This window comes from Gamsiella multidivaricata (genome assembly GCF_025024155.1).
Source record: "Gamsiella multidivaricata strain RSA 2152 chromosome Unknown BC939scaffold_33, whole genome shotgun sequence".
Taxonomy (NCBI): Eukaryota; Fungi; Mortierellomycota; class Mortierellomycetes; order Mortierellales; family Mortierellaceae; genus Gamsiella; species Gamsiella multidivaricata.
This window is the reverse complement of record NW_026251741.1, coordinates 233,930-257,543: the sequence shown is the minus strand read 5'-3', so window position 1 is coordinate 257,543 and position 23,614 is coordinate 233,930. Positions and strand designations below refer to the sequence as shown.

The window sequence follows — 23,614 nt, the reverse complement described above, 5'->3', positions numbered from 1 at the left end:
GGAATGGACTCCAGCGCATGGCTCCACTTGTGTCCGAGTACTTATGCGGTGGGTTCAGCATCCACGTTTTCGCCAAGTGCAATCTATCGCAATTATAGAGTACTCATTTACGCCATCGTCGCGGATGAGGGCTTTCATAAGAGCCCTACATTATGTGTTCCTCGTGTCATTTTTTTTTCTCGTAAACAGTGAGAACCATAAAAATTGCTCTTTTGGTACCAATTGTGCAATGGTTGCGCAAGACAAAGTGAAGAACCAGGCCCCGGGTTGCTCTCCGAAATGATGGTGCCAGCTGCCAGCTGATTGTCAGTAGAAAATACTCTTCAAGCATGGCCAGTTAATAATTTTTTTCCATCGGTTTGATACCGATGCCACTAGCGCATTCACTCATACAAGTAATAACGTGTTTATACCGCACGGATTGCCAATGCTCTTGGCTTCAATTTAGAGGCTGCAAAGAACAAAACAACAAATCTGTCTAGGTCCTCCATGAGAACAAAATCATTGCGACATGACCACCGGTATCGTCATGGATGGAAGCAAAGGCAAGGTTGGCCATGACCGGCCTGAGAGAAGATATCATGGACGTGAACAAACTGTATATTAGAGGAGGAAAGCAGCATCACGTTGCCTTCGGCGAGCTTATGTGCCTTTGCATACATGCAACCGTTCTCTAGCAGCGTGTTTATGCATCATGGGTCGACTCGGTCGTCCTTCGTTCAAGTCAACAGAGCATAACGGCCAATTGCGCTTGTTTAGATGAGGCCTTGTTTTGATGTTTTCCATGCTTTCATAGGCTTTGAGCTCGAGCCGCAATCAGGAGCACAGACGAAGGAGCTCTCAGCCGACGTAAGAAGGTTAACAACAATGAACCAAACCTGTCCCCTAGCCTCGTCGCAGCCATCATATCTTGGAAACTCAATTTCCCCTTTGCTCCATTGAACCTCATAACCTTTCATATCTCCTTCTTGCTAGACCGCAACAGAGTTGCATAATGCGAACCTGATACATCTGCAACAAGCAAAACGCATTGCGTGAAGAGAGAGATACGACATAAACGACATAGCAAGCAAAAGAACTCGTGGTTACCTAGATTTTTCGGGTTTGCTTTATCCTTAAGTGCATGGTCAACAAAGAGTAGTAGTACATGCGAGCAGGTACTCTCCAGTATAGTCTCTATATTTCAGGCTGCGTATGTGCGCTGCTTCGTCTTCATGTACTACGTCTATGTCAAAAATAAAGATGGTTCCTATCTCAAGCCGATGAAGACGAGCTAGATGAACTGGATGAACCTGAGGAACCAGAAGAGAACCATGGCGCAGTCATGCTCTCCCATCGACTCTTCTTAACGTGCTGTGAGGGCAATGAGGTTTGCTGCTCAATTAGAATAAAGTCCTCCTCGGGCTGTGAATGGCCAAGCTGATGGTGCTCATGGTGAAAATCGTATGAGGATTGGAGTGATGGTTTACTTGAATACACGCTCGTTTCCGAGGCATTATCCTGTCCTGAACTGGAATTTGACAATGTTGTTGGTGATGACTGGGGCGCAGGGTCAACCGGAAAGGGCCGTACCATGGGTTCATCTGCAATTTGAAGGACAAATCCACCTTTGGCATTGCCAATTCCAATCTCCTGACCACTATATGGAGTGTGGTTCCTTAGGCGAAGACTAACATCCAAAATCTCGTTCAGGGTCTTTCGGAGCACCTGGTTCTCTCTCTGAAGCTCCTCAACCCGCTGCTCTGTAGCGACAGAAAGCTCCTTGATCTCCTCTCGCAATTCGGAGGTGATTAGCAAAAGGTTGTCGAGCGTGTCATCAACGTGATTTTTCCTGTCTCGCGCATTCATACGCGTTCTAAAGTGAGGATCACGCATTTATACATTGCAAATCGATCAGTACGCTGGGGTATGGCTCAAAAGAACAGTCAGCCGCGCTCTGGAAGTAAAGCCATGGTACCTGCCTAGCGTTCTCCAAGATGATAAGAGACCCAGCGACACCAAAAATGATTGCCTCGCCCAGGAAATTGGCACCCATCTCCACTGCTCTAATGTTGTATAGAATAATAGAGAAAGTGTCGGTAATTGTCGAAACGATATGCGAAGCAACACGCTAACATCCTTGATGATGAGTCCTGTTTCAGAAGCAGACGTACCTTGCGTCGTTCAAGGGACGGATCGACTCAACCTTATATCCTAAAAACTTCATCTTGAGTTGCATCTCGGTCTTGTGCGAGAACTATCAAATGGCAGATCATTTCTTGGTTAACCTTGATAAACGTATAAACCTGACGATCAATTGAGCGATCAAATGGATAGCATCAGGGACCTACTTGGGCGACGCTGATACATGCATCCCTGAATCTTTATAGCGCCGTGAAGGGAGATCCAGAATATAAAGGGCTCGTCAGAAATGGCGGATGTCGGTCCTTTGAAGATACGGCAAGTTCATCAATGACGATCCTGTAGATGATGAATACCGCGCTTACTTTGGATGCTTAACACTGTAGGACTTTATAGAATTGGCAATTGGCTTCGCAATTGTTCGGATAGCCAAAAACCCAAGCTTGACTGCAGACATTGCGCGATCGGCTTATACTGGAGATAGAAGTCGAATCGGAGGTATCGAGTACGGTTCTCTATAATGTTTGACGATCTGTTACGCGTATCGAGTACTGGATCCTGTTCGTTTCCAGATTATTTCAGAATAGCAAGTTCGAGCGAGAAAAAAACTGTGTTGGGATGCCGAGAGAGTTATTATGGTGAACGTTCTGTTAGTACGGGTTCTTATTGGGGGTGTGCCTGAAAGGTGCGCAGAGGTGATTACTTCAAAGAGTCCACCTTGAACATAGCCCGGTATGGGAGTGATGTCTTGGGTTGGAGACTATTGGTGAATTCCAGTCGGAGTGTTGGGATTGTTGATGGAAGAAAAAAAATAACGAACAAAAGTTCTTCCGGCGTTGCAGCAACCTTCGAGTCCCTTTTGCCCTCTCCTCCACAATCGACCCCTGGGCAACGGAGTGAGCGTGGCTTATCAGAGTGCTCCTATTTGGCAATTTTTTCAAACACCATTTTTGGAGCTGCAATTGAAGCTGCAGCGCTGTCCGAGGAACATCTGTTGGACGCAATATCAATTGCTGCCTCAATACATCATTCACTTTTAGGGCAAAAACGGCATTCAATTGAGGTCGACTGAAAAATGCTGTTGTTATCCCTCTTCTGCTTCGTGCAGCCATACCATGGACATGACATAATGAGAATTGGTCACATTGGATAAGGAAGAGGGGTTTTATTGAGTAATAAAAGAGTAGAGAGGCAGCGTTTAGGCAGTCTCGCCCTCCTTCTTGAAGACGTAAGTCAGACCGCAGCGACCGCAGTACTGACGGTCGTGGTGCCAGGCCATGAAGATACCAGCACCGCAGGTCTCGGAGGGGCACTCACGGCGGAGACGGGTGATCTTGCCGTTGTTGTCGACCTGGTAGAACTTAAGAACGGCCAGCTTGACCTTTCTCTTCTTGTGCTTGATCTTCTTGGGGGTGGTGTAGGTCTTCTTCTTGCGCTTCTTAGCACCTCCCAACAGGTCAATGTTGAGGTCCAAGGTGGCCATCGCGGGGATGGTAGCAAGGAGGGTCTCGGAGGAGAGGGTCTTGCCTGCGAAGGACAGACGCTGAACAGCAGCAGCGATACCTGGTACGATTCATTCCGAGACAACAAATAGAGAAACCTTAGTCTTCGCGTCCATCTCCTTTGCGTGTCGAAAAGCTACCGTAGAATCCATGGAATCGCATTCGAGATTCAGTAGTAACTGATCCATGGTGATTCGTCCCTGTCACATACCCTCGCGCTCCTGGATCAAGGCCTTGACATTGTTGACGGTTTCGCCAGCCTGGGCGTTGACGGCCAAGGTCTTGCCGGTGAGGGACTTGACAAAGATCTGCATCTCGACTATTAATAAAGATGATGAGATCTGTTAGAATTGGATGAAGAGAATCATCACGGCTCCAGCCCAAGTCCCGGTTCTGCGGGATCCCTGATACATTATGGGCGACTCGATTCATCGTGAATGTGAATTCCTTTCGTCCTTGAATTCCTGAGCAAGTTCGCCACCTGCCCGATCTCGTCCCCGTATAATGTCCAAGAATTAATAAACCAATAGAATCCCAACGCTAGGATCTTACTTGGTAGAAGAAAAGGAAGGACCGAATAAACAATACAGCTGCTGGCCTAATATGCTAGAAAGTGGCTTTTCTCGCCTAAATGACGTCATGGAAGTCGCAAACACAGTAATGGAGTTAGACGACTGGAGAGCTGTATCCAAGTGACCTGGCCTATGTGAGCGTTAATAAAAAAAAAGCATCAATAATATCAGCACAATATCCAAACATGATACATATCTGCATAGACTACTTGTTTGGTGATGCGTTACCTTTTGAACAAAGTAGGACTGGAAGGACTCGTGCAATGAGGAAAGCCCAGTCTTCGTTGAGAACTCGTCTAGGCCGACTCTGATCACAACCCTGTTGGTCTCATCCCTTTTTTTGTTCGCTACGCGTCCCAAGCCAAACGTACCTGCCAGAGAGCTATTGGTCAGTACATTGAGCGCCTTTCAACCATCGGCATCGATGAGACAGACAGAATCCTGCTCGGCAAACTCTGCCCCCGTATTCCCAAGGATGATGCCAGCAACAACGATTCCGATAAGGCTGCTCAAGAACTCCAAGAACTTGATATGCACGACGACAAGATTGAGAAATGAACAAATGGGCTTCCTATTCTCGCTTCTCGTGTGCATCTACAACTCCAAACTTCCCTCCGATTCAGGGTTGGGATTCTATGTCCTTTGGTTCATCGAGAAAGCCAAGAACCTCTTGCGATCCATAACCAAGGAGGGACAAAGATGCCGTATCCTGGATCCATTATTCTGAGATCTACTGTCCAACATCTTTCGATCGAGCTAAAGAATCATTACATTAATGGCTCGAAAGATCTTTGTAAGAAGCTACCGACATGTAACTTCAGTCGGCGCTATCGTCTGTGAACAGACCAAATTATGTCAAGGAAGACGTTGCTTACATCGCCCATCCTTTCCAAAATAGATCGAGGCTCATAAGACAAAAGGTCTTCTGCCTGCAGATGCACTAGATAGCATTGCATTTCAGCAATCGAGAACTTTATTCTCCTAAACAGGGTCTGCATGAGTGGCCGAAGGTTGGCTCCGCTAACCTCCTTTGAAGATGCCTTCGTATCTCTTTCGGAGCTGAAGCTGATCAAGGTCTTTCGGCAAGACATGGTCTTCCAAAAACTACTTCAAGACTATGCCAAGCCTGATTTCACAAGCACCGAAAACATCGCGCAGACAGACATGTCGTGTTGGCTCTCGGAAAAGGCGCCTGGACATCTTATCACCAAGCTGATCATTAACATTGGAGGATATACGCCAGAGCAACAGAAAACGCTCAGAGACTACAAGGCGAGGACTTTTGTGTTGTCTTCGGATAAGGTGAGACAGCATATTGGAGCCATTCAAGACGACAACTCCGAACCCAGCTCTTACAAGCAGCGTGGCTATGCTCTACACGGCTCACTTCGGACGGATAGGTTTCGGCTCCAATTGTTAACATTCAAGCTGAACGAACTCAATGCGGTCAAGTACGGACGACTTCCTGGCCAAGCTTCCTCGCGTCACTTCTACTCTCGGCGGCACGGGCTATTTCTTGACTGAGATCAGGAATATCGTGAAGACTAAGCAGGACATCTCGGATCTTTGGGCAAGCATTCGTGATAGGAGCGAGTGCCTTGTTACCCAGTCATGAGAGGCCTAAGCTGGACAAAGGAACGGGGACGAATATTGCGACCAAGGAACCATCTGGAGAGATAATGGCCCCCAAGTGTTTCAACCTTGCTGTCAAGCAGAAGACGGTGTATCAGCCCAGTCTATGACTCGACATTTATCAGCAACATCGAGAGCAACTTGCCCCCCCCCCCCTACGCGGCTCTGGATCAAGCATCAAAGACTACGTCGACAAGCTCAAGGATGTGGAAATACATCTCGATTCCTTCTACAACAGCAACATGGTCCTCAAGAAACACAAGTGGGACGCAAAAGGGGCGCAAGACGAGGAGTACAAGCAGATTGCCAACCGTCTTCTCAAGCTGGTCGAAGGACCAGTTGGCGCCAAGAGAGAAGGCAGCAACAAGGTCGTGATCAGCGTAAGACTTTGGATGTTTTCTACAAAGGCCAGACTCTCGTCGTTTCAATCGTACTTCGTTCAGAAGGTAAGTGACCGATGATGTCTCTTGGCGACCCCGTGATTGCTGTCTCTTGCGGAACATCACTACATTGTTGTAGTATTACGCCTCAAAAAAATGTTCGATCTGCGAGGATTTCGTTGGTCAGATTGACATCCGCTGGCTTTATCGTTCAACGTGCAAGACATATATGCATCGCGGCTACAACATCAGCAATGCAGTCCGTGGTCATCTGATTAGCCGGCAGCGGCTCCTGTACCTCCAGCCCAGAGATATCCATGGGAGCTACCCATGAATGCAAGCTGAAAGTTATTGCTCAATGGGCAGCAGTAACAGAGGTCGTCTGAATCGTGCTGGACGTGGTGGGTCAAGCGACAAGCACTGTCAGAGCGGATGAACTCTCCAAGACGCAAGGTAGTCCAGGACGAGTAGATGTTTTGTGTGTCAGCAAGCATATAGTCTTAGTTTAGATCCAGGAGAACGTGCTGAGTCTGTCACTTTGGTGGCGATACATCTCTCAGGCGTTAGATTTCATAAGCGCTCACGGACTTCCAGGGGCGGGCACGGCATCTATTGCACTTGAGGGTCCTTGTAAAGTTAGAGCACAGGGATCTGCTTACGCATGGTGTCCTCGCGAGTCCAGCTTCAGACCAAACCGAAAAACCAAAGACGGGTCCAATAATTTTTCTTCCCAGCATAAACAAACCGAGGGCAGAAAACGGATCAGTCCACAACAGCCTACCGGGAACAAAAAAAGTTTCTCTGTGGCAGTGTGAGCATATACGGAGCCGACAGACAGTGCGACGAGATACATCCTGGTCAATTGAGAGGCAGGCATGAAAGACCGGGGGACCGCGGGGGATGGAGGGAGGGGAGGGGGGATACAGCAATAGCCTACTTGGACAAGGCACGATAGACCATCGTTTCCTCATTTTTTTTTTGAACACAGACAGGGGTACACGAATATACAATCGATTCATTCGATTCGGTATTGTCAAAACAAATTGGATCCAATTTGTTTGCTATCCCATGCTCTGTTGCCTCTGCTGGGTTTGCTGGCTGGTGGGGGCTCTGTTGAGTCCATCGATTATACTCGCTACTTTTGGCCCTCTGGACACCAGCCCTTGCACTCACTCACACTCTTCTTCCACTCCACCATCGAACCGGTGCGGAGCAGCGTTCTTGTTCCTGAACCAACTCTAGTCCCGCTTCCCTTCTCGGATACCCTCCCCTTCTCTCTTACCCGTGTTGGACACACTGTCATCCCGGTTTAGGCTGGCTGGGGGGAATCTGTTCCATTGCTCCATCATACATCCACCTCTGGGTCCTTTTCATCATCTATCCGACAACCCCTTCGACCAACGGGTGCAGGTAAATGCACGTCCTCAAAGGACTCCTACCTACTTCTCCATTCCACCCTCACACACCTCCTCCATCCATTCCCCTACACTTCCTCCATCCATTCCCCTACACCTCCTCCATCCATTCCCCTTCTCGGACCTTTCCCTGAGAGTAAGCTTTACCAGCCTACTCTTGCACCTCGAGCCTGTACTGGACTCCTCTTCTACCTACAATTGCTTTGCTCTTTGACTTCGACTATAAGAGACACGCCTGGCCACTACACGCACACTACTCCCGGTAAAAAACTTTCTCTCGCCTTCTACGCTCTCTGAGAGGTCGGCGCTTCTATCCACTTTACACCTCTCTTTCTTTTGTCGCACTGGTATGTGGTTGAAGTGTTTGCATGTTTTTACGGACTTTTTTGATGGCTATATTTACACCGCCTTGATCATCAACCGACCAACCACATGCCTGCCCTGTCCTCCTCTCTGAACTCCGAGTGGGTGTTATACGCGCGTTTCGCCTCTCCATCTGAGTTAAATGCCCTGTATGTGCGCTTGTGCATGGGTATTGAGTGTCTGTCTTTCTTAATAGTATTCTGTATATGCTGGAGAGTTTCGAAAAGCCTTGGGGAGGTTAGGAGAGGTGAGTGAAGGGGAGGGCTTTTTTGAAAAAGGGAAATAGTGGCAGTGTTCAATATCGTCGGCTATGTACCTACAGGGATAACAGCAGCCATGTGGAGCAAACTCTTTTCTTCATAAAACTGCTACAAAGAGTTATCGAAGACAACCTGGCCGACGATCTATCAATTCCTCTTCTCAAGTGTTGGTGTTATACTTCTCTTCTCTACTCTGTAATGCGACACACGCACCTTGTGCGGTACATACAGTTTTGCATGTAGGACATACACTGGTTACATCTGTGCTATATTACTTAAGGATTTGTGGATGGGTCGGGGGCCATAGCATGAAGATACCTCCTCAAACCGAAGATATTGACTGTATCCTTGTGTCAATTGCCCCTGTTCTTGTTCTGCCTTTTCTTACCTTTTTTGCTGCTTAGTGCTGCTTGTTTGTCTGTTCGCCTGTTTGCTGACTAGAAGGAAAAAATATATAGTTTCAGCTCAGCGGTATATGCACCGCTCTCGATATTTGCCTTATCTCGCACTACTCTACTTTTTTTTTTTTGTTCACTTGGCTCTTTGTGATCTTTCACAGCAACCCATTCCCTTTACTGCCGCACTCTTCCTCCCTCCTCCTCCCTCCTCCTCCTCTCCGCTCTCAACCACCACCGCTGCGATCATTCTTTCCGCTCTTGATCTGTTCTCTTGGATCAGCATCCTCCTTGCATCTATACATTATCTGTGTCATCTAATCCCATATCTTTCTTACACGTCTGCATACATCTCCTCGCGGACAGGTTTTCCGTTTCTTCTGTCTCCTTCACCTGTAGTTTAGTCCGACGTCTCAAAGGTATGGTGCTGTGTTCCAACAAGCGCACGTGGCGGCTTCCCCACCTTGCTCTCGTCCTATCTACTTTTCTGGCACCTTTACGTGACACATACCCGAGCCATTGTCTTTCAAAGACCTCTCCTCCCGACACCAGAACTCAGTTAAGCCCACTCGGTCCCACTCTTCCCTTTTCAATACAAGTACAGTTGTGATGAACAGGTTTTCATTTTATTTGTATTCTATCTTTTTCCCTGCTGCTCATCGTTGGGTATTGAGCTAAATTCAAAGGATGAGGAGCACGATAATGTCATTCTGACAGAATGCTTAAATATCAATGCTCTCTGGACTCCCAAACAAACAACCAGCACAAGAATTAGACCCTCTCCACTGCATGTTTTCCTCCTCCCTCGCTCTCTCACACATACAAAAAAAGAAAAAAAAAAAGAAAGAGAAGAAAGAAGAGAAAAAGGCGACACTAAGATGCTGCATCGTGCATCGTGCATCGTGCATCCTTGGTATTTTCTTCCCCTAATTTCATCATCGTCCTTGCGTGGGCAGGGGCCCTGACGAACGAACGCACCGTTGTGCCAAATGCGTCTTAGACTCCAAAACCTATTTTTAAATCGCTAAGAACAGCGAAAGTTTCTGTGTTTCGTCCTGCGCAGTATCCCTCCCTTTTCCACTCTTTATCCCCTGAATTATTTTTACTGCTTATTCCCGGCCACGCGATGTCAGTGATCAAGCATTCGTATCTACATTGGTCTCCGCAATTGGAATGTGGCCCCAGGAAAAAGGATCGATCGCGAACTGACTGATCCATATCGGGATCCATCATCCCTTCCAGTCTGTTACTATTTTTTTTTGTCTTTGTTTTTAACGTTCGCTTATATATCTGACTTGTAGCACCGATAAGGCACTAGTGCCCGAACTCTACATTTACCCTATTCTCAAGTAATACCCAGGAAGATTTTCCAAGTAGGTTGATCATGCACATCTTTTCTTTTTATCCTCTTACTCCCCACCCGCATCTGTGATTATCCGAAGGGTTTTTTCCGCCTCAGGAGCATGCATATGTTTATGCCACCTATGCCATGCACATCCCTCTTTAAAAAGAGTGGTTTTGCAGTAGTAACTAAGTGATCTGCACCCATTTTATTATCATCTAACTATAGTCCATACAACATGCGCACAGACGAAATGAACCCACCTCATCAGGATGTGGAAGCTCACGCGTTATCGTACGAAGAGCCCCAGGGTAAGCGGCAGTCAGCTCATGCTGTAGGCGCATCTCCGAACGCAGACACAACCACCACTGCGGCCACCACCACAAGGCGGCCGACCAACTTTAAGCGGCAAAAGTCGCTCGTCAGACCCGAGCGCGAACGTGTTGACCGCAACCATCCCCAGTATCACTACCGCAACGCCACACAAAACCTGGATGGATCTAATATTCGAATCCAGGCATCGACCACTGGCGCTGATCCCACGGGTGCCCCGGTGAATCGGACGGGGGGCGTGCGTCGCGGTAAGAGCGTCCTTGGCCGTGAGCCAGAGAAACCCGGTCAACCACGCCTCAAGGCAAAACCTAGCACGAGCAAGCGCAAAGGGTTCGAGGGGCTCAAAAGTTTGAAACAAGAGCGGGAATGGCCCTCCAAGTGGGTCATTTACTACAACGCCCTTACCTGCTGCTTCCCAGCAGCGCTTCTCAAGTCTTGTGGTGGGTGATCATTCTTTATTTCTCGACATCAGTTTCCTGTGTACTCGAAGGATCTGTAGACGGACCAATACGCGAGCATATTGACTGACAGAAATGTGTGGCTGGGAATACCATTAGGCATGCACACCCTCGAGATCCAGAGGGCATGGCGCGAGAAGATTGCGTTGGTGTCACTCATTGTCATGATGGTCTTGGCTGTGGCCTTCTTGACGTTCGGATTGCAACAGGCGTTGTGCCAGGACGATCAGTCAGGAAAGTTCGTTGCTGGGTCTCGGGACACGGATGTCATTGTCCAAGGCATGGGCTACTACCTTCAACCAGCAGATTTCATGCATCCGCCTATCGACAAGGATATCTCGCTCGAGTCCGTCGACATTATGAACGTCCCAACGTATGGAGCCAAGGGCATGGATGCTTCGTTCTTGTTTCAGGAGGCCGCTGGTGGTGCTTGCCAAGATTTCATCGTCAGAAATACCCCAGCTGCCGCCAATGACAACCAGGCGAACTACTACTTCCCATGTGTTATGCGCAGCATTGACGGCATCACTCCAGTAAATGCAACAGTGGATAAAAGTGGGCTCGGTTGCCACGCATCCCAAGCAGACCGTAACGCCTGGAGGAGCTTGAAGAGCAAATACAACTCGCCTGCTTACTATACCTGGGACAACATTACCAACCCCGACCGCAACTTCTTTGCTTACGATGGCGATGTAATCGACGCAGACATTCTGAAATGGATCAAGCCTGAGTATTCCGTGGCCGACGGTATTTCTGCGCTCCGCAACGGATCGGTTGCCTTGCAGAGAGATCTCTCATTCTTGTTTGTGCAGAGAAAGATGACCAAGCTCGGTGGCTGTCTAAAGCAGATTGCCAGGGTTGGAGCGATGGACTCCAAGACCATTGGCTGCATGACATCGGATGTTATCACCTATGTTTCGCTGGTCATTATCTTGGGCGTCGTCTTCATCAAGTTTTTCTTGGCGGTTTTCTTTGGTTGGTTCCTGAGTCATCGTCTGGGCGGATTCGATAACGAGACCTACCAAGATCGCATGAAGCGAGCGGAGCAGATTGAAGCCTGGAGTTCTGACATCAATCGACCAGCGTTTAACACGAAACGACAGACTTTCTTTCCGACAACATCCCGCTTCACGCCTTCTACACCTACGGGGTCTTCCCCTGTGTTGGCGAACACTTCTCTTGGCCAGCCTAGCTCGCGTCCATTGTCGACCTTCAACCGTCCTACTAGTGTGTTCAAGCCATACACCCCACCAGGTTCTCCTGGAGTCAATCCAGCGTTCTTGTCAGCCTCGAGCTCGTCATTGAACAGAAACTCGTATTTCAATCCCATGGGTCCTAACGGTACACCTCCACCATCGCCGCCACCACTTCCAAGCGCCATGAGGCCCTCCAGTGTGGCGAGCTTTGGCCATATGCGTCAGATGTCACGTCGCTCGTCTACCTCATCCTCCACTGCAACCCAGCCCTCGAACTGCCCCCTTCCTGTCTCACCATTCACCGTTCAACAGCCCCCTGTGTCGTATCAGCCTTTCAATTTCCCGTTGATTCACACCATGGCCTTGGTCACCTGTTATTCTGAGGGTATTGATGGACTGCGTACGACTCTCGATTCGATCGCGACGACAGACTACCCCAACTCGCACAAGCTGATTGTTGTTATCTGCGATGGTATGATTATTGGAGCCGGTAACAACATGTCGACTCCCGAAATCTGTCTGTCCATGATGCAGGATGACCTGGTTCCACGCGATGATGTGATTGCGCATTCGTACGTCGCGATTGCGGACGGTACCAAGCGCCACAATATGGCCAAGGTGTATGCCGGATTCTATAAGTACGACGACGAGACCGTGCCAGACAAGAAGCTGCAGAAGCGCGTGCCCATGTGTCTGATTGTCAAGGTTGGAGGTCCCACGGAACAAAACCTGCCTAAGCCCGGAAACCGTGGCAAACGCGATTCCCAGATTATCTTGATGGGCTTCTTGCAGCATGTTATGTTTGACGAGCGCATGACTTCGTTCGAGTACGAGCTCTTCAACACGATCTGGCGCGTCACCGGTGTCGCTCCTGATCGATACGAGATTGTGCTCATGGTAAGATCTGGAGGACTGTAGAGATATGTGCTACAACATATTTGATGAAAGAAAAAGACATATTAACGGAAATGTGGAATTATTCAACGATAGGTGGATGCTGATACCAAGGTCTATCCCGACTCTTTGTCCCGCATGATTGCTGCCATGGCTCACGACCATGAGATCATGGGTCTCTGTGGAGAGACTAAGATTGCGAACAAGACGGACTCGTGGGTGACGATGATTCAGGTCTTTGAATACTATATTTCGCATCATATGTCCAAGGCTTTTGAGTCCATGTTCGGAGGTGTGACCTGTTTACCCGGATGTTTCTGCATGTACCGCATCAAGGCACCCAAGGGTCCCAATGGCTACTGGGTGCCCATTCTGGCAAACCCGGATATTGTCGAGCATTATTCTGAGAACGTTGTCGACACACTTCACAAGAAGAATCTATTGCTGCTGGGAGAGGACCGATACCTCAGTACACTCATGTTGAGAACTTTCCCGAAGCGCAAGATGATGTTTGTGCCCCAGGCGATCTGTAAGACGGTTGTGCCGGATACGTTCAAGATTTTGCTGTCGCAGCGTCGTCGCTGGATCAACTCGACAATCCACAACTTGATGGAATTAGTCCTTGTCCGTGATCTTTGCGGTACCTTCTGCTTCTCTATGCAGTTTGTTATTTTCATGGAGTTGGTCGGAACAGTCGTGTTGCCTGCTGCTATCTCGTTCACGATTTACCTGGTGACGATCTCGATCTACCGCGCCATTTCGCATGACCAAAAGATTCCCGACACGACAGTACCACTGCTCTTGCTGGCCGCCATTCTGGGCTTGCCCGCTGTGCTGATTGTGATGACCTCTCGCAAGATGGTGTACGTCGGCTGGATGATGGTGTACCTGTGTTCGATCTTTGTCTGGAATTTTGTCCTGCCCGCATACGCCTACTGGCATTTCGACGACTTCTCTTGGGGACAAACACGTATGGTTGCCGGAGAGGTGGCTGGTGCTGACCATGGTGGCAAGGAGGGTCAGTTCGACAGCTCACACATCACGATGAAGCGCTGGGGAGAGTGGGAGCGCGAGCGTCGGCAAAAGGCGGCTATCTTGGCAGGACTGCCTACTCCACAGTTCCAGGTTTCGGATTCGGGCGAGGATTGGGTCGGTCAGGCCCAGATCCGCGAGGAAGAGCTGTCGGATGGAAGCTCCAACTCTCGCGAGAGTGCCAGACCATTTGCGGGTAGCCGGCATATGACTCAGGGCTCTTCGGGGTCTGGTTACCAGTTGACAGATCCTGGCTTCCCTGGCACGCCGCCTGCAGCAGGCATTGATGCGATCCCATTGTTGAACATGCATGCGCCAGCACCCGGAGGCACCATTGGACGCCAGCGTGTGTCGCAGTATAACCCATACTCTAGTGGAAGCCCACCCGATCGCATGTCGACGTTCATGCCGCCGCAGCGCCAGTTCACGTCGTCGCCTAAGCTAAGCAGTAATTTGGCGAACTCGAGTTACACTCCACCTCCTCCTCCTCCCGGCGGACCACGCCTGAGCTCGATTGATACCAGGGCACCATCGCCGATGCTGATGATGGCGGCCGGTGCTTCCAGGAACAACTTGAACAACTCGTCGACGGAGCAGCAGCAGCAATAATAAGAGCTCAGGAAAGACTTTTTTGCTGCATGTATCACACCATTTCATTCTTTCGAGCTCATTCTAACCCTGAGCACGGCCATTTTTGTAATTTCGTTTGCCATATATCATCTTGTCTTAAAGTATATCCTCACCTAGTCCTCCCATAATCCAAAAGACAGCAAATAAAAAAAAGCAGGAGGACTTTTGGTATTCAATTATACATTCTGTTGGTCCGGTCTCTATAACAATTTAGTCTGTGCGCATTCCTGACCGAGATTGATGTCTAGGCTAGGCCAAAACGCAATTTGGAACCGCGTATCGCCTATCTTTTTGCTCTTATATCATAATCCTACGCGTTCTTGAGTTTCCTCCCCTACCCTCTATTTTCTTTATTCTCTACTCTCCTCAGACAACCCCCCCTCCCCCCTTCCCCCTCCCCCCCCCCTCTCCTCCCCTCTCCCCTCGACTTTCAAATTCTACACTCCTGGCCACATCCCAACTCTTTATTTTTTATTTTTTTTATCATGGTCTCATCAACGACGCGTCGTCGACCAAGGCTGATCCTTCTTCTAGGCACAGCTACGGTCCTTCTCCAGACCGTCTTGATCGCTTCTGCGGAGAACAACAAGGTCACACAGGGAGTCGCGGATGTCAAGACAGATCTGAAGCAAAGCGCATCCATTACCGTACACCAGGCACCACCAAAGCAAGACAAGAATCAGCGTCTCGTACCTTCGGCCGTTGCTGGAGACAAGAAGAACGATCCTAAAAATGCATCATCGGTAGCAGTAGCAGCAGCAGCATCAGTAGCAGGGGCATCCAAATCTCACAAGGGGAACGGTAAAAGGGACGGAGATAAAAAAGGCCGAGACAAAAAGGTGGAAGAGTTAAAGGATCATAGTCAAGTCGAAGACAAAGAGAAGGATCAGCACGATGGTGACAAGAACGCGGAGAATTCCAAGGTCAAGGACCAGAATAACAACAATGACGATAGTGACGACGACGACGACGACGACGAGATGGAGAACGAGGACGAAAAGAAGAAGCTCCATATGAACGAGTACCTCGCCGAAATTTGGAAGGGTATGATGCACCTGGATGAGAACCATACGATTCAGAGGAGTATCTCGGCCCAGACCAACGGCTTGCAGCAGGACCAGCAGCAGGAGCATCAAAAGCGTGATCAGAGAAGAGGGGTTCGAGCATCGGGCCTTTGGAAGCGCCAGGCGGCCGAGGCTGGGGTAGAAGGACCAGATGATCGCATGCCGAAGCAGAAGAAGAACAAGAACAAGAAGAAGGACAAGAAACATAAGGACCACAAAGAGGACAAGGGCGTCCGCGACGAGAAGTTTGTGGAGGATTTCGACAAAAATGCCGAGACCGACGCGCCGCTGGCTGAGGATAAGAAGGACAAGAAGAATAAGGAGAAAGAGAAGGAGGAGAACAAGAAGAACAAAAAGAACAAGGAGAACAAGAAAAACAACAAGGACAACGAGAACAACGAGAATAACGAGAACGAGAAGGACGAGAGAGACGGGGAGGGCGAGAAGAACGAGAAAGACAAGAAGGACAATAAGGACAATGAGGACAATAAGGACAATAAGGACAATAAGGACAATAAGGACAATAAGAACGAGAAGGACAATAAGAACGAGAAGGACAATAAGAACGGGAAGGACAATAAGAACGAGAAGGACAATAAGGACAATAAGAACGAGAAGGACAATAAGGACAATAAGGACAATAAGAACGGGAAGGACAATAAGAACGAGAAGGACAATAAGGACAATAAGGACAATAAGGACAATAAGGACAATAAGAACGAGAAGGAAAATAAGGGCAATAAGGACAATAGGGACAAGGGTAACAGGAAAGGCAAGGATGGCAAGGATGGCAAGGATGGCGAGAAAGACAGGGAGAACGCGCCTGTGCCGGTGAACATGCCAGCTCCACAGAACATGCCTGTGCCAGAGAACACGCCTGCTCCAGGAAGCACGCCTGTGCCAGAGAACACACCTGCTCCAGGAAGCACGCCTGTGCTAGAGAACACGCCAGCTCCAGGGAACATGCCAGCTCCAGAGAACGCGCCTGTGCCTGAGAACGCGCCTGTGCCAGTGAACGCACCTGTGCCAGAGAACGTGGCTGTGCCAGAGAACACACCTGCTCCAGGGAACACGCCTGTGCCAGAGAACGTGCCAACTCCAGAGAACGTGCCTGTGCCAGTAAACGCGCCAGCTCCAGAGAACGTGCCTGTGCCAGAGAACGTACCTGTGCCAGAGAATGCGCCTGTGCCAGAGAATGCGCCTGTGCCAGAGAATGCGCCTGTGCCAGAAGATGCGCCTGTGCCAGAGAATGCGCCTATACCAGAGGGTGCCAACGATGGCAACCAGAAGCAGCAGCAGCACGGAAACGACAAGGAAGACAAGAAAAACAACGAGAAAATCAATAAGGACAAAGGCAGACGCTACCCTGTCGAGAACCACCCCCAGGTCGAGGTCGACCCCAACAACAACAACAACAACAATGCTAACGCCGGCGCCGATGCTGATATCTACAACGGCACCAACGACCCCCAACTCGACTACGACCATACCCACCTTACTGAGAAACAAACCCCAGAGGCCCAAAAAGACGGGCCCCGCAACGGCCACGACCGCGACAGACTGGGCGGCGAGGTCACCCAGGGACAAGTTCAAGAAGGCAAGAACCGGCAGGCAGGAGCCCAACCCGTCTCTGCTCCAGCTCCGGCTCCGGCTCCGGCTCCTGTACCTAATGCGCCTGCCACTCCTCAAAAGGATGACCACCCCAAAGATGAAAATGAGCAGTCTGCAGGAAGTGGCGATGGCCCGTCCGAAAGTCACACACCTCAGCCTTCATCCAAAAGACCGCCCGCCAAAGAAGGGACGCCGGCCGCGCCAGGAGGAGGAAAAGGAGGGAGAGGAGGAGAAGGTGATGATAGTGGTAGTAGTAGTGGTGGTGGTGGTGGTGGTGGTACCGCTCCTGCGAAAGATAGCAAGGGCGGCGCAGCTGGAGGGTACGGCACCGTGCCGATGTTTGGACCTGCACAACTCGATTTCGGCTCTGGCACCGGTCGCCTTGCAACCGCAACTGCTACTGCAGCCACAGGCCTGGCTCTTGCACTCGTCACTGCATTATTGAACTTTTAAGCTCGCATACCTCATCCATCAGAGAACCAAAATCCAAGATTATATAAAACAACGGCATTCCTCTCGTTTATTGTTCTTCGCGATAGTACAAAACTGATTCCTATCTTGCCCACTAGATGGTTGGTTGGCTGGTCGACCAGTTCAACAGTTGCTTGATCGGTATTGCTTGTTTGTGTGGACCGTTCGGTCGATGATTGCTTAAAAAAATTTCTCGCTTCAAAAATATCACTCATCCCTGTTAGTCTCTTCTTTCCACTATTTCTCCTTTTGCCGCTGCTGGCGCCCCATCAGAGGCCATGCGACTCTCGATGTTCCCCGACGGCGAGGACGGTGTCAGGAGTGGTGTTGGGGGTCCAGACCTCTGAGCGCGTGGGGCCGCTGCTCCTGCTGCGCTGACATTCGTGGTGGCCGAACTCGAAGTGGTTATCGAGAGTGCCGCAAACATGTCTCTTCCAGTGCTAGTAGTGGCCGTAGTCGTGGTCGTGGGCATGGTGGTCGCAGCTGCGATCGTGGACCTCGCAAAAGACATGATTGCGGGAGCAGACTTCGCGGTCTTTGAAGGTTGCGGCCGCTGAGTACTCAACCGGGATTCCGAGGACGATGACGGCAACGGTTGAAAAGGTCTTGGTTCCTGACCTCTATTTCGCCTCAGCAAGGCTTTTTGGTGACCTGTTGCTGTGGCTCCTGTCAATGGCGTTTCCGTGTTCATCCAGCGCAGCTGATCCGATGACTGAGGACCGGCTGATGCTTGGCGTCGTGCGGCCATCATGCCATCGGTCGAGGTCGCCTTCGCCTGTGCCGATTTCTTCTCACTGTTAGACCCAGATGGCCCGGTACTCCCGTTGCTCTGCCTGAAATAAAATCCGTTCGAAAAGCTCCGAAAGACCATGCTCCCGCTCCTGGATGACTTTCGCTTCGTGTTCGTATGGGTCCGGATGTGTCGCTTCAAGTTGCTAGCGACGTTGAAGTATTTCTGGCACATTGGGCACTGGTGTGGTTTCTAAATAGAAGAGGGCGCCACCGAAATGTACATGAATGGTCTGCATATAGTCGAATGCCGAAATATTAAGAGCATGTCGAATTACCTCTCCAGAATGCGTAAAAGAATGAGTATTAAGTTGACTTGGACGAGAAAACCGCTTGCCGCACACCTCGCACTCGTGGTTCTTGCTTTCCCGGATGCGGATCCGACGCGGGTTGCTGCCGGCAGTGCTGCTTCCTGCCTGGGACGCCGCGCCCTCAGCACTACCGCTGGCAGAGTCTTGTTGGCTGCTGTCGCTCTGGGAGGGGTCGTCAGCTCTTTGATCTCGCCCCACACGTCCCCTGTTGTTGTTACCGCTACTGTCGACGCCGCCTTTGTCTGCTTCTCTTCTGCTTTCCAAGCCTTCTTCATCCTCGCCTGAATCTCCCGATTCGTCATCCAAGTCTTCTCTATCGTCGTCCTGCCCTGCATCCTCCATGAAATCGCTACCATCTTTCTTTTCAGTTGTCCGAGGCTGCCATTCCGCCTTTTCCATTCTTTGTTTTTTGGGGTCTGCATTTTTGCCTGCGTCTTGTTCTAATACCCTATTCACATACTTTACGCCTTCTTTTATACTGCCTGCATCCTTCCTGAAGCCGCTGCTGTCCTCGTATCCATGGCCGTCTCTGGCATCCTTGGTCTTCTGTTGGACTTCACTCTCCTCTTTTAGAGGTTGTGGCCGTAGTTTCTCATGTCCGTATTGCGCATGCCAGATTGAAAATAGGGCCATCAAATCCTGCTTACGGTAGTAGCCCTCCTGCCCTATTTGCAGTGGTGGGTTTGTTTGTCTTGGTCTTGATGACGGACCATGACTGGCCAGGGCTGTTGGCCATGATGAGGTGTAGCTGCTGCTGCTAACACCTCTGCCCAGATCGTACTGGGCATGTGTCTCGTTGTCACTGCGGACAGTTGAGAGGAAAGAGGAGGAGGAGGAAAGGTCACCAACCGGATCCGTTGGGACGGGAACCGAGGTCACGGGGCTGGGCCCTACAGACGTGGGATGATTCGACGAGGTTGACATTGTCGGACGGGTTCCTGTGCGAAACATGGTTGGTGAGGGGTTGTTGCTGGTGTGGTCGGTGACTATCGGGGTCACCTTCACTGCGCCATCTTTTCTTGCAGTCGAGCCCTTGCTGGGATCTTCTGCAACAGCAGACGAAAATGGGGTATTTGCAACTATTAATCGCTTGGATACTATATCCATTGGCGCGTCCCGGGCCTGCAATGGTGCCCAGACGTTTCGATGAAAAGACGAGAGAGGTGATGGCACCGGCCTAGAGTCGTTGGAAGACAGGTTAGGCGGTGACTGCAGATTACCTCCCTCGAAATGCGCCCCATCGCGGTATGGCGATGAAGACTCTCGATGATATTGCTGAGATTCACTTTCGTACGTTCGTGCCTTGGATGGAGCGTCGGTCGAGTGCGTGTGTGCAGAAGTGGGCGAGATTCGTAGGCCAGAAACCACCCTAATAGATGTCGGTCCCCGCTTAGTTGCATGCGCTGTTTGCCCGTCCACCCTGTGCCTTCTAAAACTATCATTATCATCTTCATCGGGATCCGCAGATCGCTTCTTTTGCGAACGAGACATCACCTGATGTTCGGGTCCAGCGCCTTCAGTAATATCATGTACTTGGGAATCCCTCGTTACGACGGGGGCTATGACTGATTGTGTTCGCGCTGAGAATGTATCCTTAGATTGTTCCTTCGAATAGAGTGAGTGGCCAATCTGCCCATGAAGAGTCTGAGTTGTCGGAGGAGACTGTCGATGTTCACCTTCATAATAGTCCCGCGACGAGCGAGATATCTGGGTTGAGTATACTGCTTGTGTTGCATGTGGTGGATGCTCGTCGCTCAGAGACCTTGTATCCATATTGGTTGGTAAATAGTTTCTTTGTTGCCTCTCCAGTTCCGTACTCTTATCAAAGGGACTGCGAGGGGCCAGGCTTTCAAAAAGGCGTGAATGATTGTCTGGTAAAGGCTGTTGTTGATGATGGTGAGGCTGTGACCGTTGCTGCTGATGCTGGTGGCAGAGCTGCAGGTGATCCTGTGATGGATGCTGCTGTAGATTTCGTGGAGACTGCGGCCGCTGCATTTCATGGGTGCGAGAAAAGTGCTCTTGTTTCGACCCTTGATCCATTCGCGGCTGGCTTGATCCGTGCGAGTGACGTTGCTGAAGGGTATTTGAACTGGGCATCGTCCTTTGCGGCTCGTAGGTCAGACGGGGCAAGTTGGCTGAACCTATTGGGCTAGGCATATGGACGTTCATATTGTGTAATCTATCCAGGCCGAATGGCTGCTGTGAGGATACGTCCAGTCGTGGAGATAACGAATGCCGAGGACGAAGACTTTGGGACGTATCGGGAGATGAACGCTGTAGAGACAGGCCCCTGAATCGTTGGTTGTCATTCACGTTATCGCAAAATTCAACTCGCCGGTGCCGATGATCCTGAGCATGGTTCGGGTGCTGAACTGCTTCCTGGCTGTGGGATGTCCGTTGTCTATATGTTCCATGTACGGTTTCCTGCTTAGATTGCAAGTCATAAGGGAGTCGAGCTATCTCGATCAAATACAAGCAGGTTAGCTTCCAGGCACACAGTCATGGTCCCATGTGCATCGTCTATGTGTTTTCTTGACCCTTACCTCTTACGCTATTCGCATGTTCTCGAAAATGGTGCGTATCATGCTCGCGCGCGTTGTAGCTACTTGAATGCGGTCGGTAAGTGGGCTCTGGTCCCTTTTGCAACAATCGTTTTTTTTTTGTTGAATGTCAGTGATATGCTTCTGCCAAAAATGAATTGGTCGTTGCATAAAATCCCTACCTGGCGCTGTTGACCTGTATCTTGTACGCCATGCGCACCGACACGTCCCTTCTCTGAGGGGTACCCCTGTACAGGCTGATGTTCAGTTCCTTGAGCAACGATTGCGGGGTCAGGGTCGATCGTGCGGAAGTTTAAATCGAAGGAGACGTGGAGATGATCGTGTAAAAGTGGCGGTAAAGGGTGTCCTGATTGTGGCTGCTGTTGCTGTTGCGGGTGTCCGTGTTGATAACGTTGCTGATGAGACTGATGCGGATGCTGCTGGTATGACGGATGTCGAGTGTGAGAAGGTGAAGCATCGCGCGCCTGAGGGTCATCGTTGTAGCGTTGTTGCTGCTGCTGCTGTTGTTGTTGTTGTTGTTGTTGTTGTTGTTGTCGGTATTGAGATCCAGCAGGTCTTTCCTGTTGATACTGATGTTGGAGATTGTGGGGGTTCTCGGCGACCTGGTCGTAGCCGGTCATATCACCTGCAATTGCACATGGAAGATGATATCGGACACGAAGTATGGCGATTAGTATCTCAAGAGCACCACAGCGACAATGGCCAAAGCAATTGCTTTGTTAGCCATTGTAAACGAATCTAGGGATCGTCGTAAATACAAATGGAGTGGCCCATGGCCTTGTCTTTTCCTCCTCTTTATTTTGTCTTCCCTTCTGTCCTCCTTTATGCGCTCTCTACTTCACAAATACACGCGCCCTCTCCTCCTAGTTTCTCGTTGCATCTGGCGAATGCATATGCTTGGTCCACCTCGCCTTAGAAGACTTGATGGAAACCCAGCAGTATAAAAGTGGGAGCATGCAGTGATTGGAGGGACTAGAAAGGAATGAGAAATAATCAAGTGTATATGAAGCGGTATACAGACAACGAGACAGGGGGTACAGGGGTACAGGGGCAGTTTAACATAGGAGTGGGTGTGCAAACACTTTGATGAAGAAAATAGCTGGAGATAAAAATCATCAAATACGCGAAGATCGACAATTGCCAGGAGAGTTAATACAACGCCACAGCCGTTCTCAAGAGCAACAAGCACATATGGCCTATGCGTATATACAATAATACAATAACACAGCAACACAAAAAAAAAGTATCGAGGAGAGCTCAACCCATTCCCGCTGACATTATCACAGCCAACGCCGTTTGCCTCATCTTCTCAAGGGAAAGACCTGAGCCAACTCTTTCAACTCAGGGGAGACAGTACTAGATCATAAAATAATAAAAACGCCTGTGCCTATTACCATATGGATAGGCGCGACCGCCAGGTGGGCCTAAGACCTGGGCGGTGGTGGCGTTCGTGGTCGCAGCTTTGATGAAGGAAAGGCGGAGGTGTACAGAAGAGGGCGAGGTCGAGGAGGACGAGAAGGGCGGCGTTTGGGACGAAGACACAGGCGTGGTTCTTTCAGGGTTGAATGCTTCAGATGAAGAACGAGATCCGATGCCATTCCTGCGAAACGGTGGTCCCGATTCCATTGCCGTCCTTCTCTTTTTTTTTTCTTTTTTTTAATATTTTTTGTTGTTGTTGTTGTTGTTGCTGAGTTCTGTTGGCTTATTCGTCAGGGCCTTGAGACGCGCGCATGTTTGTAGCAGGGGGCGAGGGAGTCTGTTGAACTATTGGCGGCCGTATTCTTTTTCTGCAAAAGGGAAAAATAAGGTAGGGGATAGGGCCTTTTCTTCTTATTTTAGTAGTTAAAGATGGGATTGTTTGACAGGATCAGAAGGGAGATCGAGATGAAGATGGAGATGAAGATGAGGAAAGCACCCTCGGCCTCGTTTGTTGTTTGTTATTATTGTTGTTGCTTTTTTTGCTCTTTGGCGAATGTCTGCTGGTGGTGGTGCTGGCGGTGGTGGTGGTGCTTTTTGCTTTGGCGCTGCTTTGGTTGCCGGGGTATGCTCAGTCAATTGGTCCAAAAAATTACTATCGGCGGGGAAAAGGAGCGGGGCTAACTTGCCTTGCCTTGCCTGCCTAACCTTGCCTTGGCGCGAACTGGCCAGCTTCTTTTATTCTTTTTCCCATCATTCTACAGGCACAGTTGTACAATGCACAGGAAGCTCTTGCTCTCTCTTTCCCTCTTTTCATTCTTTCCTTTTCTCCTCGCTCTTTTCCTCTTTCTCAGTTTCTCTCTTGC

At 49.8% G+C, this 23,614-nt stretch overlaps 6 protein-coding genes across 6 annotated transcripts; 2 read left to right on the top strand and 4 right to left on the bottom strand.

Annotated features, from left to right (window-relative positions):
- Positions 1–1,102: 1,102 nt before the first annotated feature.
- BC939DRAFT_451828 (optic atrophy 3 protein-domain-containing protein) lies at positions 1,103–2,972 on the bottom strand. The gene is made up of 6 exons (XM_051555730.1): positions 2,839–2,972; positions 2,487–2,729; positions 2,331–2,361; positions 2,154–2,236; positions 1,962–2,045; positions 1,103–1,855 (listed from the first exon to the last, which is right to left on the bottom strand). The coding sequence occupies exons 2-6, from the start codon at positions 2,576–2,578 to the stop codon at positions 1,255–1,257; spliced, it is 891 nt and encodes a 296-aa protein (XP_051412154.1). The 5' UTR covers positions 2,579–2,729; positions 2,839–2,972; the 3' UTR covers positions 1,103–1,254.
- Positions 2,973–3,319: 347 nt separating this feature from the next.
- On the bottom strand, positions 3,320–4,881 carry BC939DRAFT_529037 (ribosomal protein S27a-domain-containing protein; the record flags this gene model as incomplete). The annotated part of the gene is made up of 3 exons (XM_051561489.1): positions 4,609–4,881; positions 3,835–3,942; positions 3,320–3,684 (listed from the first exon to the last, which is right to left on the bottom strand). The coding sequence occupies exons 1-3, from the start codon at positions 4,787–4,789 to the stop codon at positions 3,320–3,322; spliced, it is 654 nt and encodes a 217-aa protein (XP_051412153.1). The 5' UTR covers positions 4,790–4,881.
- BC939DRAFT_529036 (uncharacterized protein) lies at positions 4,788–6,854 on the top strand. The gene is made up of 4 exons (XM_051561488.1): positions 4,788–4,988; positions 5,094–5,646; positions 6,003–6,273; positions 6,431–6,854. The coding sequence occupies exons 2-4, from the start codon at positions 5,192–5,194 to the stop codon at positions 6,539–6,541; spliced, it is 837 nt and encodes a 278-aa protein (XP_051412152.1). The 5' UTR covers positions 4,788–4,988; positions 5,094–5,191; the 3' UTR covers positions 6,542–6,854.
- Positions 6,855–10,220: 3,366 nt separating this feature from the next.
- BC939DRAFT_477262 (chitin synthase-domain-containing protein) lies at positions 10,221–14,504 on the top strand (the record flags this gene model as incomplete). Its single annotated transcript, XM_051558660.1, has 3 exons — positions 10,221–10,755; positions 10,873–12,866; positions 12,960–14,504. The coding sequence occupies 3 exons, from the start codon at positions 10,221–10,223 to the stop codon at positions 14,502–14,504; spliced, it is 4,074 nt and encodes a 1,357-aa protein (XP_051412151.1).
- A 426-nt stretch (positions 14,505–14,930) lies between these two features.
- On the bottom strand, positions 14,931–16,090 carry BC939DRAFT_451808 (uncharacterized protein). Its single transcript, XM_051555729.1, has one exon. It carries the CDS (start codon positions 15,794–15,796, stop codon positions 15,374–15,376), a length of 423 nt encoding a protein of 140 aa, XP_051412150.1. The 5' UTR covers positions 15,797–16,090; the 3' UTR covers positions 14,931–15,373.
- A 2,470-nt stretch (positions 16,091–18,560) lies between these two features.
- BC939DRAFT_397235 (uncharacterized protein) lies at positions 18,561–19,113 on the bottom strand (the record flags this gene model as incomplete). The annotated part of the gene is made up of 2 exons (XM_051552345.1): positions 18,561–18,653; positions 18,739–19,113. Coding segments are annotated over 2 exons (468 nt in total), but the record flags the coding sequence as incomplete, so codon positions are not given.
- Between the last annotated feature and the right edge of the window lie 4,501 nt (positions 19,114–23,614).

Bases quoted from the DNA above. Each gene is read 5' to 3' on its own strand.
- BC939DRAFT_451828 (XM_051555730.1), bottom strand. From the start codon at position 2,578: ATGTCTGCAGTCAAGCTTGGGTTTTTGGCTATCCGAACAATTGCGAAG. The intron at 2,362-2,486 runs GTAAGCGCGGTA...GGCGCTATAAAG, and splicing joins TACAGTGTTAAGCATCCAAA to ATTCAGGGATGCATGTATCA. The intron at 2,237-2,330 runs GTAGGTCCCTGA...GCCATTTGATAG, and splicing joins CATGTATCAGCGTCGCCCAA to TTCTCGCACAAGACCGAGAT.
- BC939DRAFT_529036 (XM_051561488.1), top strand. From the start codon at position 5,192: ATGAGTGGCCGAAGGTTGGCTCCGCTAACCTCCTTTGAAGATGCCTTC. The intron at 5,647-6,002 runs GTACGGACGACT...CTCTGGATCAAG, and splicing joins AACGAACTCAATGCGGTCAA to CATCAAAGACTACGTCGACA. The intron at 6,274-6,430 runs GTAAGTGACCGA...TCAACGTGCAAG, and splicing joins AATCGTACTTCGTTCAGAAG to ACATATATGCATCGCGGCTA.
- BC939DRAFT_451808 (XM_051555729.1), bottom strand. From the start codon at position 15,796: ATGTTTCTTGTCCTTCTTCTTGTTCTTGTTCTTCTTCTGCTTCGGCAT.